This window comes from Xiphias gladius, chromosome 24 (assembly GCF_016859285.1).
Source record: "Xiphias gladius isolate SHS-SW01 ecotype Sanya breed wild chromosome 24, ASM1685928v1, whole genome shotgun sequence".
NCBI lineage: Eukaryota > Metazoa > Chordata > Actinopteri > Istiophoriformes > Xiphiidae > Xiphias > Xiphias gladius.
This window is the reverse complement of record NC_053423.1, coordinates 15497736-15514928: the sequence shown is the minus strand read 5'-3', so window position 1 is coordinate 15514928 and position 17193 is coordinate 15497736. Positions and strand designations below refer to the sequence as shown.

The 17193-nt window shown below is 40.3% G+C and overlaps 1 protein-coding gene across 6 annotated transcripts in view; it reads left to right on the top strand.

The window, feature by feature from the left end:
* trps1 (trichorhinophalangeal syndrome I) overlaps nucleotides 1-17193 on the top strand; it is a 122304-nt gene that overhangs the window by 62400 nt on the left and 42711 nt on the right. For 5 of the 6 annotated variants that reach the window (XM_040122017.1, XM_040122011.1, XM_040122012.1 and 2 more), the window contains 4 exons: nucleotides 157-371; nucleotides 900-1110; nucleotides 1340-1580; nucleotides 5866-6676. In XM_040122017.1, coding sequence (XP_039977951.1) covers nucleotides 157-371; nucleotides 900-1110; nucleotides 1340-1580; nucleotides 5866-6676 — 1478 coding nt within the window. The remainder of the gene's footprint in view (nucleotides 1-156; nucleotides 372-899; nucleotides 1111-1339; nucleotides 1581-5865; nucleotides 6677-17193) is intronic. The other variant, XM_040122016.1, reaches the window with a different exon arrangement.

Sequence of the window (17193 nt, the reverse complement as noted above, 5' to 3'; positions counted from 1 at the left end):
CAAATGCTATGATACTACTTGTCACTCCTTGCTTGCTTGCCTTGAGCTTCATGATACAGCTGACCCCACTTTGAATTTCCGACATGGCTTTGTTTTTCTTTTCCAAGACCCCAACTGTTTTTATTAACAGACCTTTACTTTGTTTTCTGCTCTTAGGAGACCCAAACAGCAGTGATCCAGAAGCAGTCGTGACCAGTTATAACTGTCAGTTGTGTGATTTCCGGTACTCAATGGCCCATAGTGCAGATGTGATCGTTGTAGCACCTTTACTACTGCACTATCAGCACAACCACTCCATCCACCGATGCTGCATTCAGCACTGCATGTATTGTCCACAGGGGCTCTGTCAGCCGCATAAACACTTGGGGGAGGTGAGATTAATAATAATAATAATAAAATATTAAAATGTTTATTTTCTTAGTTTTGTTGTTTGCTTGGCAATTCCAAGAAAAATGTAGCTGTTTTTTTAAGCATATGAAAATAAAATGTAATATATGAAGTGTAAAGTTATTTTTTCCAATTTGTGGACTAGTTAAAATTCCCTTGGTTCCCCCAGTCCACCCATTCTCACTCCCCACCCTCACTTGTGCCAGACCCTAAAAATGCATTAAGGATGGTTAACAGCCAAAATGGAAGTTGGCATCATTCAGTTAATGATGTACATTCATACTGCTGCTGCTGCCTTCCACTTCATTGATATGACCAGCGTAGAAAAAAAAACTACTACATTACAGCACCAAAGTGACAGGCAAAAGTGAAGGAAACTATCTATGAAAGGTTTCAAATTCATCATATATACAGACAGTATTCTCAGTAATAACCAGAGTATAAAGTATGTATGAAGTATGAAATGATTTATATCATTGTTGCACCAAACTTCGTCTGATTTTTCTCAATAGGTTTCCCACCCCTTTGCTTGTCGGAAGCCCACTTGCCCTAAATGCTGTTCCAAGTTTCCTCAGTCCACCAAACAGCAGGACACAGTCAGTTCAAAACCTGCCACCACCACCTCACCCAGCATGACCCCTCCTAATCCTAGAGGTGACCCAGGTGTGATTTCTGGTTCCACCTTTCACCCCTCTAACCCTGCCCATCCTGTTGTCACACAAGGTATTTATAGGCTGAGGTCATTGTGCAAGAAAATATTTTTTGTCAGAATGTTTGCAATTTTTTAAGTATTCAAACTAATCACTGAGCCACCATGACTACTTGTCTTGGGGATTTGTTAAAGTAAAATAAAGGTTTAATAATCCCTCGATTGTTGTTTCTGTTTATTTTCATACACTGTGACCCTTTCTTTATTTCTTGCCTCTGATCTGTACTGCTTTTCTGATCCTAGGCGTCACCCACTTGTGTGACCAGTGTGCGTTTGCCACCACTGACATCGATGTGTTGCTACAACACTACGAAAGCTGCCACACCCTGATCAACTTAAAGGGTGCTCCCCCACATGTCAAGGCTGAGGAGGAGGTTGGGGTCGATAAGGAAGGTGGGAGAGGAGCAGGAGGAGAGAGGGAGTACTCTTGTACAAAGTGTCACTTTATCACTGAAGTGGAAGAAGAGATTTTTAGACACTACAGGTGAGAGAGAGATGGGAGAAGTAATGGTAATATAATTTGATATTATGTTTTTTGTTTTTTTACAGGGTTGATTCTTAGATATCAGAGGATATTGAAAAGCTTCAAAGATTTAAGATATAAGGAAATCTGCCTTTTAGTCAATAGGGTAATGTATTGTAAAAAGGTAATGTTAATAGATAGGAACGTGTTTTCAGAAGCCTGAAAAAAACCTTATTCACAGTGACCCATTCAGTTTGTTTTTTTTTTTTTTTCCTGAAACAGGATTTTGAGCCATGCATTCACTGAGTGTCTGAATTGGGCATCAAGTGACTGCACATGATGTGAATTAGTGTTATCTAAAGAGTCAGTATTCCAGTTAAAGTTTATGACTGTATGTTCCAGTAAGTGGATGAGTGTATAAAAAAAAAAAAAAAATCCACTCTCAAGTCAAAAAAAGGATTAAGTATTGCTCTTGTGGGATTCAAACCCCTGTAATTCTGTTTTTTGTACTCAGTTATCCAGGAAAAGTTGACTGAGCATACTTATTTTCTGCAGCAGCCCATTTAAAAAAAAAAAAGAAACACAATCGCACTCATAGGCATCATTAGGATTTCATACCTGGGCTCTTAAAAAGCTTAAGAGTTACAAATCCAGCAACACTTAAAAATTCAGATAGTAACTATTGTGAGACCAGTCTCTGGAGCTCATTTTGCCCATTTCAGTCTGTGATTTATGACATAAATATTGTCAGGGCGACAATGACGTTCATTTCAGATGCTGGTAATTTTAAAACTAATATGGGAGGAAAGTGTGCCTTTTATTTCATTTTGCACTACAAGATCAAGACCAGGTCCCCTTACCTGCTGAATTAACAAGGACTTAATCAAGTTTTGTCGGGAAACTGAGAATCTGTTTTTGTTGACAGCCTTTATAAAGGATTTAAGCAAGTGGCCTTTCCATTACTGTCCTGTAAAACTACTTTAAGTGCACTGTTAGATGTTGCTATATTTTTTATCTACTACAAATACAAGTAATCAATCAATGTTGCGTTGCCCTCCTACATTAACACTGTCAGACTCATGAGGGACAGATTGACAGGCAAAAATGATCAGCAGAACCAGATATATTGGTTTTTATTCCATTTATTCTTCTTCCTTGTTAAAATGTAGTGCCTACATTACCCAGAATGCAACTCAACTGCCAACAGTTCATTCAGAGATTTGGGCGTGTTTTACTAGTAGCAGTGAAACAGAATCGGTGGATTTCCCCTGTAATTATGACCACTGCTAGTATTTTTTACTGATTATCCTGCCTGGAGCAGCTTTTCACAAAGAGGATCAGCCTGTCACTATAGAACCAAATACTTTAAGTGTACAGAGATTTTCTGACTTGTTTGTTTGTTTGTTTTCATATGAGTCCTAAAGGTACAATTTTGTTTTTGCTTGCAGATACAAATGTCTTGGTACAGTATATGCATGTGAATACCTGCAAAATAAGCCATAAGCTGGCTTTTACAGACCTAAAAGCCTGGAGAGGACAGACTAGACTCCACAGCCAGTTTGTTGCCTACACAGACAGAAACCGCAACATGCACACACACACACACACATTCACTGGGGTTTCAGTGACAGGGCCAGCAAATGATAGAGAAAGCCAGAGTGAGTTACAGTGGGAAAGAGAGAGAGGGGGGACGGTGTGGGAAAGTTGTGGCTGAGGAACACAGAGAGAGATAGGAGGAACTGGAGATAGTTATGTGAAATATTTTTGACTATTTAAGTATTTGACATATGCTCTCAAACAAACAAACTTACACTTTCTTCTCTCACACAAACAAAATTACAGTCTTACAGAGCCATCTTAGCAAGACTTCTGCTGCATATCAATGAAAGCTTTAAAAAGTTAGGGTGCGAGACGAAGAGGGAGAGAGAGAAAGAAAAATAGAAGAAATGATGGAGTCACAGGGAGAAAGGAAAAAAGAAAAAATAGATAGGTGAGTTGATGAGGAGAATGGAAGACAGTGAAACAGAGGAAGTAAGTTACAGAAAGGCAGAGAGGTTAGTGGAGAGAAAAAAGAGGGAAGGTGACAAAGTGATGGAGAGAGAAAGTGAGTGTGGAGGGGATTTAACAGTCCACTCACGTCCTTCACAGAATATAAGCTTTGAATCTTGGAACTCAAATCAAATAAAACTGAAATAAAGCCAGAAAGTTTCACATCCCCACTTAAGTCGACCAAGTGTAAAAGGATTCTAAGGTCAAGTTTTAGAAAACAAAATTTAGGATTTAGTTATATAGGGTGCACAGAACAAAGGGCCATGGTGTTTGGGGGGGGGAGTACTAGCTGAAACAAACTATTCAATCTGATAGTAACTTTTACACTTAAACACACTCACCTAGGTGCTGACATACTGTATCTCTAAGACAAAGAAGCATACACAAAAACTTATATTAGCTTCCCTGAGACCAGTCCCAAGTGAAATGTGTGCATTTATAGACTGTCCACTCTGCTGATCCAAGAAGATGGTAGACATTAGCATTGCATTACAAATTCTTGACTTCACATGTTTCAGTGTAAGATATCTAGGACTCCTTGCTTTGCCATTTTCATTGTGGCACTTTTGTTATGTAGAGGATGGAGTAGACCTTACCGTCACAACTGTTTAATAATTGATCAGTTTCCTGCATTAACAGATCTTTTAAAATGCTTTCTCCACAATAGCTCCTTACAAACAAATACCAGCATACAGTAAATCTATGGTAAAAGGACATATACTTTCCTGACAACCTCCTTATACTGTTGTGATTTCAACTGATTATTCTCAAATAAATCATTTTTAACAAATACATTTTGGTTTGCAAAGAAGCCAAGAAACAGTCATGTTTAGGGACTGTGCATTAAACCAATGCATTGAAGTTGCTTTAACATTTTTTTATATTTTAATACTAAATGCAGTGGACTTTTTCTCATTTTCCCTGGGGAAAAAAAATCTAATTCATTGTTTGTGAGAGAGATTCTGCTGTTGACATCGTCCAGGAGGAAGTTGGATTAGATCAGTACATGTGTAGAATGAATGATATAAACTTGCGCACACACCCGTCCATGTGTGCATACATGCATGTGTATGGTGATGACAAACTGAGAGGCCACTCTATCTTTGTACAGCATCTGGAGACATTTAAGTCAACTAGGTACGAGGTGTACTTTTGCACGCACACACGTTTTCATAATTCTTTTTGATCTACTGCACATGCTGTTCAAAGCTCCAACTTGAATCTGCCATGCCCAGTACATCTCTTTTCTCCAGTAATTAGTGAAGGGCAAGAGGCAGACAGAAAAAGGAGGGAGGTAGACCGAGAATGACAGTCACACGATATAAAGAGAGAGACACGAGGTGAGGGAGACAGAGAAGATGCACATAGCTGCAAAGAGTATATATTTTAAATTTATGTATTTATTTTTTTAGACATACATGTCATATTACCATTTCACTCCCTGTCAGTGATTCAGAAATCATGTGTCAGACGTACTGCTGACAAGTAAGAAAAGACGGTGTATATATTCTTAGAAATTTTAATTCTGGGTGTATTCTTAATGTGAGAGTGGGTGTTCATCTGTGTGAGCTTCTCGCTGTTTTTTTTCTGCATGGAAAATTGTAATGGCAGGTTCCAAAGCAGAATCCAGAGGCACAAGAGGTGCTAGAACAGAGAATGACAAATCTTAGCTGTTTTCAGTAAAATGTTTCGTCTTCACAAGAGTCCAAGTTCTTGGTATGGATGGTCAGTTGATTTTGGTGTGATTGAGTGGAACACGGAGTCACTTTTTGGCCACAAGCTAAGTGAAATTGTACTTGAGTGGTTGGAGGAAATCAGGCTGGGCCTAATGCTCTTTAAATTAAAAAAAAAAAGAATTTACATGTCCCATGCAGCCCATTAAAAGCTATTAAGAATGAATGCTTTTTACATTTTTAATTGATGAATTTACTCTAGCCTTGAAAAGGAAACAAAACTTGAATCTTTATTCTTGTGTTCAGTCTCATTGGTGTTACTGTTCTCACTTCAGTGTGATTTACTCTCAAATTGAAGGTAACCCTTAATGACAAAATCTATTTTACAAGACGTCATGCAGCGGTATTTTCCAGACAGGCTTTGACAAATCCAAGAATCCACTATTTATGTATATATTTAAGCACAGTTATTCTGTGGTTATGAACCTACTTTATCTGTTTTAAAAGTTTTATTCATTCTAATTAAAGTTTTTTTTTTTTAATTTATTTTCAATTCACTCTGTGCTTTTTTTTTCTCTCTGCAGGCGTGTCCACGCGTGTTGCCGTTGTCGACGCTGTGACTTCACGGCTCCTGATTCATCAGCCCTCCTCGACCATTTTAACTCTGTCCACTGTCATGACTCCTCTCCCTCATTAAGCTCATTGACAACGACCTCCTTACCCACCTCACTGACAAACTCACTGACACCTTCATTAACACTCTCAGCCAATGGCTGCTCAGCTCCCTCTACCTTAGCCATTAAAGAAGAAAGCAAGGGGGATCTTCGCCTCCTCTACTCCCTTGCACCGCCTGAGGGGCGGTTGGCAGAAGGAGGCAGAGAAGAGGCAGGAGGGGTGGTAAAAAGTGAGGGAGGTGAGGAGAAAGAAAGAGAGCGGGAGAAAGGCTGGGTTCTTGGGGAGACGAGAGGAATAGGGGAAAGAGGAGGTGAACAGGCCCACGGTTTACTCTGGGTGCCCAAGGAGCGAATGGGACCCGAAAGAGGAGGAGGAGGTGGGAGCCCCTCTCTTTTCCCGTCCCCTCTCCCATTGTCTTTTGTTTCAGCCAATCATGAGGCCTCGCAGCAAAAGAGAGGCGTGGCCTCACCTAGCATGGTTTACCTGGGAGACACCAAGTCATTTTTGGGAGATACCAAATCATTTTTGGGAGACGCCAAGCTGTACGGAGGAGGAAGGCCAGGAGGAACCGTTGCAGGTGGAGGTGGAGGGGAGAAGCAGAGCCAGATGCCCCCTCAGCAGTACACAGGAGGAGGAGGAGGGAGCGGAGGGAGTGGAGGTGCTGGAGGACAGGAGGGGAAAGGAGGAGGTGCTAAAGAGGAGTCCCAATCCCTGCTACGGGTAAGGTTGAACTTGTGCACACCCTCCCGCCTTTCTCAGTTTACATTTATCTCCTTCTCTCGTTTCACCAAATCTTCCTCCTTTGTCTCATTTACTCCCTGATTTTAGCTTTGAGCTCTGAACAAAGGCCTTTGAACCCAGATCCTACCTGCTGAGAGTATTAGTTGTCAAAGTAATGCTATTAATACACCTTCATCTTGGTTTCCTTTGAATCACTTGTGAGGATTAAACCACATGCAGCGAGCGGCTACAATAAAATCTGTAACTCTTCCATCATATTTAGACGTTCTTTTGGCTAACAGAGTGTGTACCAGTGTCCACATGTGCTTGTGTGTGTTCACCTCTGTTTGAGCTTTTGTTCATGTGCGTATGATTCCATGACATAACAGTCTTTCCCATAAGTTGCATTCTTTTTTCTTTTTTTTAAGTTAAATTTGAACTCACAACACTGAGAAACTTGCCTGTTGCTTTGGCGACAGGGAGGCAAACTGACCGTTCCCATGGTTACCACCTGTCAGTCAGTTCCCTCGCCCTTCTTTGTGGCCCACAATGCTTTTCACTTAACAGTGATGTCATCGACTGGCAGGAACAAATTGTGGTTTGCCAGCACCGCAGAGCTTATTGGCTATGATCACATTAGGTCAGAATAGGCTGAACTGTGTGCATGTCTGAGAGTGTGTGTGCGCATGTGTGTGCGCGCACGCATGTGTGTGAGCATGTGTGCGTGTGGCTGTGCGTGTGTGTGTGGTGTCAGGGCACTGACATGGGTTATGTAAGTGGTAGTATTGAGTGTGAGAGTGGTGTTCATGGTGTGTGTATGCACATATTAGTGTGTAAGTCAAGTATATAGCTTCTTTGTACAAGTTGTGGGTTCGCCTGTTGCGTGTGTGTATGCATGCATGTGTGTGTGAGGTGTTGGCAGTAACTTGGCAGACTGGTCAGGGTGGGGCAGCAAGAGGTTTACCCATTATCGTGGGTGGGGCAGTGTGTGTCTGTGAGAGAGCGAAAGAGTGAGACAGAGAGAGGGACTGCATGCGTGAGAGAGAGAGAGAGGGAGGAAAACTAAGATGAATAAAGGCAGATAGGGAGATTCAGATGAAAGAGAGATGAAAGTGTGTAGCAAAAAAAGGTAACCCTTAATCGTTAATGAAATACTTGTCATAACTCCATTTTTACATTTCTGTTTTTCTACAGGTTAAACAAAATAGATACAGTGTGTTAATTAGTGTGATTTAGAGGTATTGGTAGGCATGTTTTTACACTTTGGACCAGGACAGGCTTACTGTTACCCCCGGCTCGCAGTCTTTATGCTAAGATAGGCTAAAAACATCCTGACTTCACACATAAGTCACAAATAAGCATATTTCTCAGAATGTTCAATTATTCCTCTCAGTAGGTTTAAATTTGAAAAACATGATCTTATTTCTCACTGATAGTATGACATATATTCTATATTATTTTTTACTAGCTCGTCATTGAAGTTATAAAGTGTTTACATAATAATCACACCCAAGACAAATTTTTTTTAAGAGCTACACCATTCCAACTCTTCAAATTTTAAACAAAATTTGGCTGAACGTCATGAGTTTGTAATGGTTGACCCATCAGTGGGTCAGTAAGTGTTGAGGCTCAACTTTTGCTTAAAGTGTCCACTAAGGTCCATGCGGACGGTATGCGCCGACTGCACGTATGAAGACATCTGCTCGCATGGACCATGTCCCAATTTTGTGTAAAACCACATCTGCTGTCTGTGTCTTTTTTGGAGTCCATCAGGGTCTTCGGTGTTCTGTATGTGAGTGTGCTTAAAGGTGAAAAGAAGAAAGGGGAAGAGAGGGAGGAAAGAGACAAACAATTTAAAAATTTGTTACAGAAGAGAAACTGAATATGACTCATTACTTTATTAGCTTCATAAGATATGGACTTTACTGATATCTTTGCCCTTCCTCTCAGAACAGTTTTTATTCTCAGTTTCCATGGCATGCACTGGCACATCACACACAAACACAAATATACCACACAGACACATATGCTGGGGTTGACTCATCACCGGGCAGGGTTAGGGAGGGGCAATAATGCAAAGGATCATCTGAAATAGCTTAGTACTCACACATACCAAGCCTAAAGACACACACAGTCGCACAAACACAGGCATTTAGCACAATTTAAATTTGGCCTTTGACACAACAGGGCAGAGTTTGAAGAATAAAAGGTGAATCTGCCAAAAATAAAAATTGACTCTTTGTAAATGGCAAGTGAAAAGATTATGAAAAGATGGAAGGATGCAGGGAGTGGGTTAGTGGGGAGGAAGCAATGGACAAAAAAGAGACAAAAGCAGAAACAAATGGTCAGAGTCATATTTCATGTGAACGTCTGTGTGTGCGTTTTTTTTTCCTTTATGAGTCTGTGTGTGGATGTACTGCACTTGTGTGTGTTCGTATGTTTCCCTCACCCTCACTTGTTCTTTTTATTATCCTCTGCATCGATTTCTCTCCCCCTCTTTCATTTCATTCTTTTTCTTTCATTTCCCTTCTTTTCTTCAAAGGACAACTCACCTGATACACAGGGATCGATAGACATCTCACACACACACAAGCTTTCAGGCGTGCACACACACATACACAGAATCTGCGTTCTTAGTATTCTGGCATGGGAGGCTTTTGCTTTGTAGAGAGGAGAGAATATTTTCTTTTGAAAGGCCTGATCCATAATTGGTGCACAGTGTTGCCTTGTTGAGACATTGCCCCACTATTGGCTTTGTTTTCACAGTGATTTATTACATTGAAGAAATTTTTCTTAGTCTGAAATTTTATTTTCTGGCTATTTGACTGACTGTATGAGACAAGGATAGAAAGCGTATGTGGTTTAGAGATGGAAATAAAGTAAAAGCTTTGTTGATGTTGTAGTTCATAAATGGAACAAGCCACACTTTGAGTAATAGTGATTTTTCGAGTTAAGCATTGCTGAAAAGGGTAGTCCACTGAGCCAAACATATGTGCACACGTGAATATACAGTAACATATGTGAATCGACCCAAAATTTAGACCATCTAATAAATCCCAGATTGTTTTCAAAAGGGAGTCCACCTCAAGGACAGCAGAGAAGAGTAGATAAATGGACGCAAGCAGGGAGAGGAAGAAATTGTGGATTTGACCTTAAAAACACAATATAATTGTCTTCATCTTATGTGGTCATAATGCAGTGCTGAAATGTGAGCCTTGGGGGTTTTAAAAGTCCAATGCGTGACATTGAAATCCGTTTGAGTCGAGTGACAGACAGAGAAAGTATAGAGACGAACTGAGAGTGATAAATGGGAATGTGTGCTTTCAGCAGATCAGAGAAGAGTTTCATTAAAGTTTTTCTCGTTTACATTTCAGCCCGACGGAGCTAATTATATTTAAAAGACACACACTCACAACAGAGACAGGCACATACACACGTACATGCACACACAGCTTTCCAGAAAGTTCTCATTACTTTGTGTTCTGTTTCCCTTCTTCAATCTTTCCTTGCCTAAATTCATGAGTGTCATGTGTGTGTGTACATGTGCATCTGCGTGACTGTGTGCTTGCTTTCCACTGCTTGTGTACTTAATTATGTGCGATGTGTCTGCATTTGCATTATATCTGAGTGTGTGAGTGTATGTGTTTTTGTAAGGAAATTAAAGCATGAATTGAACTTATTTTCCGTGCTGATAATTTAAAATCACTTTATATCCGCTACAGGAAATTATGGAGCTTATGCCCCACTCAGTCTGAGTGTGTATCACTTTGTGTTTGTGTGTTTAATGCTTTTTCTAAAGACAAAAAAGAGGGGAAAAAACTGATTTAACCTTAAATGTATAATTCTGTTTTTTACAGTTTCCTCTGTAGACCTCATATTCCTTTGTTACTTTTTGATGTAGCATCCCTTCAGTCTAGAAAGGTGTTTTCAAAATAAAATATATTGATAATGCCAGTATTATCACATACAGTGTAAATCGCTTTCAGCATGTAAGTCAAGTGAAAGGTAACAAAAAAACTCCAGGACAGAAATGCCAAAAGTATATTTGAAATCCTTCAAAAGGAGTTTAAGTGTATTTTACAACTATAAAATGTTCCAGACAGTACACATCTTGGTCACAGTTATTGGATAACAAGAGAAAAAGGATCCTAATCAAAAATGTCTGTTTATACTGTGTGTTTATTTGTATTTATAATGAGAGCATTTAGCTGTCAGGTATTAATATCAGACTCAGAGTTCCCTTAGTAGTTGGGTTTTTGACCTGACTTTCTCAGACAATTGCACAACGCTGGCAGAAGTGCACAATGAACGCCATCTAGTCAGGTCCTTTTGACCTTCATTGCTTCATACCTTTATTTGCTGATATGGAAAATTTGGCCGCAGCTGAGTTTAGGTGACAATGCATCAAGCAATTGCTCTGCCAGCACGTTGTATATGCTTCAATACAAGCCGCAGTTAACTATCAGCTGATCCAACAGCATTAAACATCAATACAGTAGAATAGTTATGCACAGTCCATTCTGGTATACACAGATGCTCAGCTAAAGAGAGATAGCATCCTACATGAGAAAGGTGAAAAGAACTGGCTTCATTCTTTCTAGTCACCAAGGTTTGTCTGTGTTTACATATGTATGTTTGTGTGTGTCTGTGTCTGTGTGTTGGAAAAAGGAAGAGATACTGATATATGCCAAACTTCTCTCTCTCTCTCTCTCTCTCTCTCTCTCTGTCTCTCTCTCTGTCTTACAAACACACACTCACACATACACACAGAAAGAGTTGTCTGTTCTGGGCTGTTCAGTTTGTTTGTGTAGCAGTCACATTTCCCATCAGGACACAGACTTAAATAAACACAGCCATACTGGAAAGAAAAAAAAAGCGTGTGTGTAAAATCTAGTCTGTGTTTAGTGTAACAAACATAATCAGACAACCTGTTTGCTGTAATTTTGACCTGTGTCTGTCTGTTTTTCTGTCTGTGGAAATACTGGTGAATAAGCTTGTTCGTGTGTGCGTGCGTGCGTGCGTGCGTGCATGCATCACAGTTATGACCCGTGTGTGGCTTTACGCTGTGTGACAGTCCACAGCAGTCTCATTGTCTGCTAGGAATATTACATTTGGCTTGAAAAACAAATTACACCATTTTAACCACATTTAAACCCATTTTGGCTATTCCACACATGCCACGCTCACACACGTATTACAGCTGACAACATGCATAGGGGGAAGGTGACAGCTTGGCATTTTTGGCTCACGCAAATCAAAAATTAGCTTATTTGCTTGACTTTACCTTGGCTCGTGTTTCGATGTTAATCCTGTTTTCAAGGGTGCTTTGAATTGTCTGATGGACTGATTCCGACTTGGTTTTGAAAAAAAAATCTAAAAAAATCAAATGTTCCTTCTCAACCTGCTTGGGAAACATGATTTTTTCTTTACCACATCAGACCACTCCCAAAAGTGTAAAGTCAGTCATCAGTCATAGAAAAGTAAACTAAATTGACCTTACAATCCCGGTATTTGGCAGTGTGGTTTTTCTTCGGGTTAGTTTTTGGTGGCAGGGCAGCATAGTGATTAGTCAGATGTCCCTCAGCTAGAAAGCTCGGGCTCAGTCCCCTGTGCCTGAAGTGTCCTTGAGCAAAACATTGAATCCCTATTTGCTCCAGGGCTGCTGCTGGTTAGCTGACCCTGTAGTCAGACCTTCCTGTTGAGGGAAGGCAGTAAGATAAGGAATTACTCCTTCTGGGATCATTGGAGTATAAAAACAGACTTTCCTGTGATTATCTAAACTTTACTGGCACTCAGTGAATTGTCCTATTTATGACAAACTGCACTAGTCTGCCACCAAAGTAGGAAAAACCATTAAAAGTAATCATATAGGTTTGCGCCGGCCCCTAGATTAAGTATGATTATACAAGAATCTTGATCTAAAATGCATTTAAAGAAAAACAGAGCCAACCAACTTTATTTTTTTTTCTGAATGATGCAGTAGTTTATATCTCATAATATCATGTAATGTGATATAATGAGTTTGACTTGAGCGTAACATGCCGTCTATTCAGATATCTTCTCATTTCAGTGAGTATTTCATTGGTTCAGACACCTGTCGCTTACACACACAGCCTTTTCATTGGTGCGGCTGGGCGCCCATGATACAGATGTTCCACCTCCCCGCCAGTGAACTAACCAGGTGTTTTCCATCATGTCGACATGGCAACGGTAAAACACAGTGGTTATTTTAGCTCCTAGCTGTAATTTAGACGTTTACATCAATTACTGTTACAATCAACTTACACACACACTACTGGAAGTGTGTGTATTTGTGTATGCATGTGTGCATATGTGTGTTCTTTTTATATTTCTCAGTGTTTTGCTGCCGTGGCTTTCCCATTACAGTCCCTCAGTCCTTGTATGTTTCTCTTCGTTGACCGCCCCCCCCCCATGTGTGCGCATGTGCATGCACATGCACGCACACATGCACATGCAGACGTGCATATGCGTGCGTGTTCACACATGGAACTAATATTGAGGCCAGATGTTCATTTTGCTACAACAAGAACTCTACACGCAATGCTAGCCAGCTACACACACACAAAAATGCATAGGGTACACCATTCTGGCAGCACTTGTGTAATTAGGAAGCTGATTGGTTAGATTAAATGTCCATCTGACCCCTGACCAATAGTTAATTTGAAAACTATGCCAGCCTTCTCCTTTCCTTTGCCTCCTGGCCTGTCTCTCCTTTTCTTCCCTCATCTCTCCTTTTTAATCTGAGGTTCTTTCACACAATCAGGCCTTTTGCCTTAGTAATGGTGACGCAATGTGACAAACAAGAGAAAAATGGCTGGAGAAAATGATGGTGAATAGTTTGTGTTAAACAGCTTCCAGTAAATGACTGAAAGTAGATTGACAGATGAGTACAAATTACTTTTTATCTATTAGTGTATGCAGGCCATGTAATATAAATGTCCTGCTTAGCAGAAACACTTAATAAAGAACAATGTGCATCTGTTTAACATACAGTATCAGTATCAAGTTTATTCTCTTCTGCGTCTTAGGTATGTGTAATTTAGGAGAAACGGGGTAGGATGAGGGAGCGTTATGACACAGCTGTGAATTTTGTCACAGCATGCAAGGTAAAAAAAAAAAAAAATGTAAACCGTTTTAACTTTTAAGGAGGCACAGTTCAGATCACCTGCCAACCCACAGTGGCAAAACAATGATTAAGAGGTCCGGTTACTTCAGTTACCTGCATTTCCACCTACATTTTTGTTGCCGTCAGTTGCCAGACATCCCTTCTGTACTGCGAAACACCGAACATTTTCAATGTATCTTGCATTTTGGCCATGCTTGACTATGTGAGATGGGAATCATCGTCACAGCTGCACACCTCCTTCACTGTGACTAGAAAGTCAATTTAGTAATGAATCTAAAGGTGAAATGTCCATATTCAGATTCACATCACACGGGCACACATACACTCACTCTCAAACATACACACTGAAGGCATGCACACACACAGGTTTAACCAGTCATCGTGACACTTGAATCCACTTGACTTTAGGACACCTAGTCACACCCTGCTTTGGTGTGTGTGTTTTTGTGTGTGTGTGTGTGTGTGTGTGTGTGTGTGTGTGTGTGTGTGTGTGTGTGTGTGTGTGTGTGTGTGTGAGAGAGAGAGAGAGACAGAAAGCGAAAAAGAATGAGAACGTATGTATATCTCTGTGTGTTTGTGAGTGAACAATGCCATGACAACCTTGGTGGTCCAAGGCCCTGTTGGCAAGGTAGCAAGATTGCCTTGAGCACGTGCGCGTGTAGCAGACTGTGCCATCCTGTGTGTGTGCGTGCGAATGGAATGTAAAGTGGAGATTTTCGTTTTTAGCTCCTCTCGGTAAAAACCACCATCAAACTTATAATACACGCACGCACGCACAAGCACACACACACACACACACACACACACACACACACACACACACACAGACACACACACTAATAGTGCCAAGCAGACTTGATAAGGGTTTAAAGCTAGAGGAGGATACATCAGTTTTCTCCCTTTTCCCTCTGCCTGTTTTCTCTGTCCCTCCCTTAAGTCCTCCTTTTTCTCTGTCTATCTCCCCGTGTGTCCCCTGTGAGGACTTCACTCATTAGGAATTCTCCACTAGTGTGTGCGCGCGCGTGTGTGTGTCTGTGCAAGTGTGTTTATGAATTCTGCTCCACTGGCATGATGCATCTTGTATACTCAGTTTCCCTTAAGACCATATCTCTTTTGTTTTTTTTCCTCTCTCTCTCTCTCTCTCTCTCTCTCTCTCTCTCTCTGGTTGTACAACACAACAGGAGCTGAAACAACTCAGCACAGTTTCAACTGTTAAAGACTTCTTTGCTCCTAGAGTTTATCGACTGGTATTGTATTCCTGTGTACCTCAGTGGATAGAGCCAAAGCTGAAGATATTATAGGCTGGTTGTGCTGCAAGAGCCTTGTTTTTGGTTAATCTTTACACCGAAGAAGTTTTGATGAGAGCCAAAGAGAAACTGAGTTTGCTCAAGTTACATATTGGGCTTCATGCCACTGATTCTTCAGTGCTATGAACGACGTTCTCTTAACAACTAATGTTTCCCACAGACGACACAAATATTGAATATGCACAAAATGGGGCCTGAAAGATTGACAACACACATTGTTCACATTTGTGGAAACTGAAACCAATGTGAGGGAACTTTTTGGAGACTGTGAGAAATGGCGACAACGATGGAACAAAAATAACTGACACTGGCTCTTTAATAATTATACCCTATATTTTGTCAAATGTGAACTCTAGATCTGAACACAGTTTCACAGATTCTAAGTTTAGTTTAGTTAGAAGCCCTTCTCATCTGAGACAAAGGTTAAAGATCCTCACAGCCGGGATTGTGCTGAAATTCAGTAAGGTTTAGATTTTTTTTTTTTTTGGTGGGGTCTGTTCTGTGTGGTTGTATTCACTTCAGCTTGCATTGCTGCCATTCTCTTGTTGTTACTGTAATGTTTCCAGCTTGTCCCATTTTGCAACCGTGATACAAGAAAAGGCAGTCATCATACAGCAGACTGCAGAAATCTAACAACAAAACCTAGAGAGACATGTCAGTTTTATGTAATGACCACAGATGTGAGTAAGCTCTATTCCACAGATAAAGTCGGTTTGCTCTTTATTTTCTTAACAGTCTGAAAGTGGAAACAACCAAATCAACTCAAACTCTCCTTTTAATGCTGGTAGGTTGCCTCCTGTTGAGTAATTGTCACTAGTTTTAAGGATATGTGTCATCATAGTGACAGTTCAAAAATAGTTTTGTAATCATTTTTAGTCTAAAACCTGCTGTTTGTATTTGTATTAACATAGGCCTGTTTTTTGGGCTGTGAGCAATTAAGAAAGTTCCAAAAGGTTATTTTCCATCTGAAGTTCAAACTCAAAGTGAGTGCAACGGAAATTTAAATAACCAACTGAATTACAGCATGTAATTAATTAAACAAGTGTTTTTCTTTTTCCATTAAGGAACACTATCATCAAACTGCGCTGTTTAGTTTGTTTTATTGGTGCTCATAGTCATGTTCATAGTCTTTTCCTTGGAAATCTGTTCTTTATGTGTGTGATGTGACTGTGTTAAAATGTTTTTAAGGGGGGTGTTTTTTTCTTATTTAAGGAGAGAAACAAGATAGATTTCGAAACGGATGCGGGGAAAGGGGATTTTATTGAGAGAATGAGACAAAATGTAAGAGAGAACTCTGAATACGTTGTTAAACATCAGTTTAATAATGGCGCAATTTGTGTATGTGTGTGTGCGTGGTGTGTATGTGTACTGTTAACTTGTGCTGTTTCCTTGAAGATGCGTCATTGCTGCAGATGTTTGGCTTCTGAGGTTGTATAGACGCACACAAATAAAGTCGCACAGGCACACACACACACACACACACACACACACACACACACACACACACTGTGACACAAACATTCACACAGTCAGGTCCCCTAGTCCCATCTATCCTGTTCCTTAATAGACCAGGTGCAGCCAAACAATGGGTGTCTGCACACATGCTCCAGTTTGTGAGTTTGTGTGTCGTCTGGGCCGCTGCTTTGCTCACTTGTCCTTGAGCATGGTTTTTTCCAGGTTGTCTTTATGCTTTTGCTGCATAAACATCTAACAACAAGATATTGCTTATGAGAGTGTGTATCACAAAGCATACACACATTTACTCACGCAGTGTTAATTGAGTCTGGCTGTATCTGTAGTCTATGTTTATGTTTCCCATTAGAAGAAAACATAGCAACTGGCCTCATGTCCACTCTCACTAGAGCAACACATTTCCAACACTGTAATCTCCTCTCTTCTCAGAAATGTTGGAAACATGATACATCTTTCTAAATGTAACAGGATATTCGTTTGTTACTTAAGCCAAGTCAGCTAGCATCCACATTTAGTTCTTTATTTTGGATTCAGGTGCGTCAGATAACCAAAATCCATTTTAGAGAGAAAATCCCCAACGAAAGTTGACC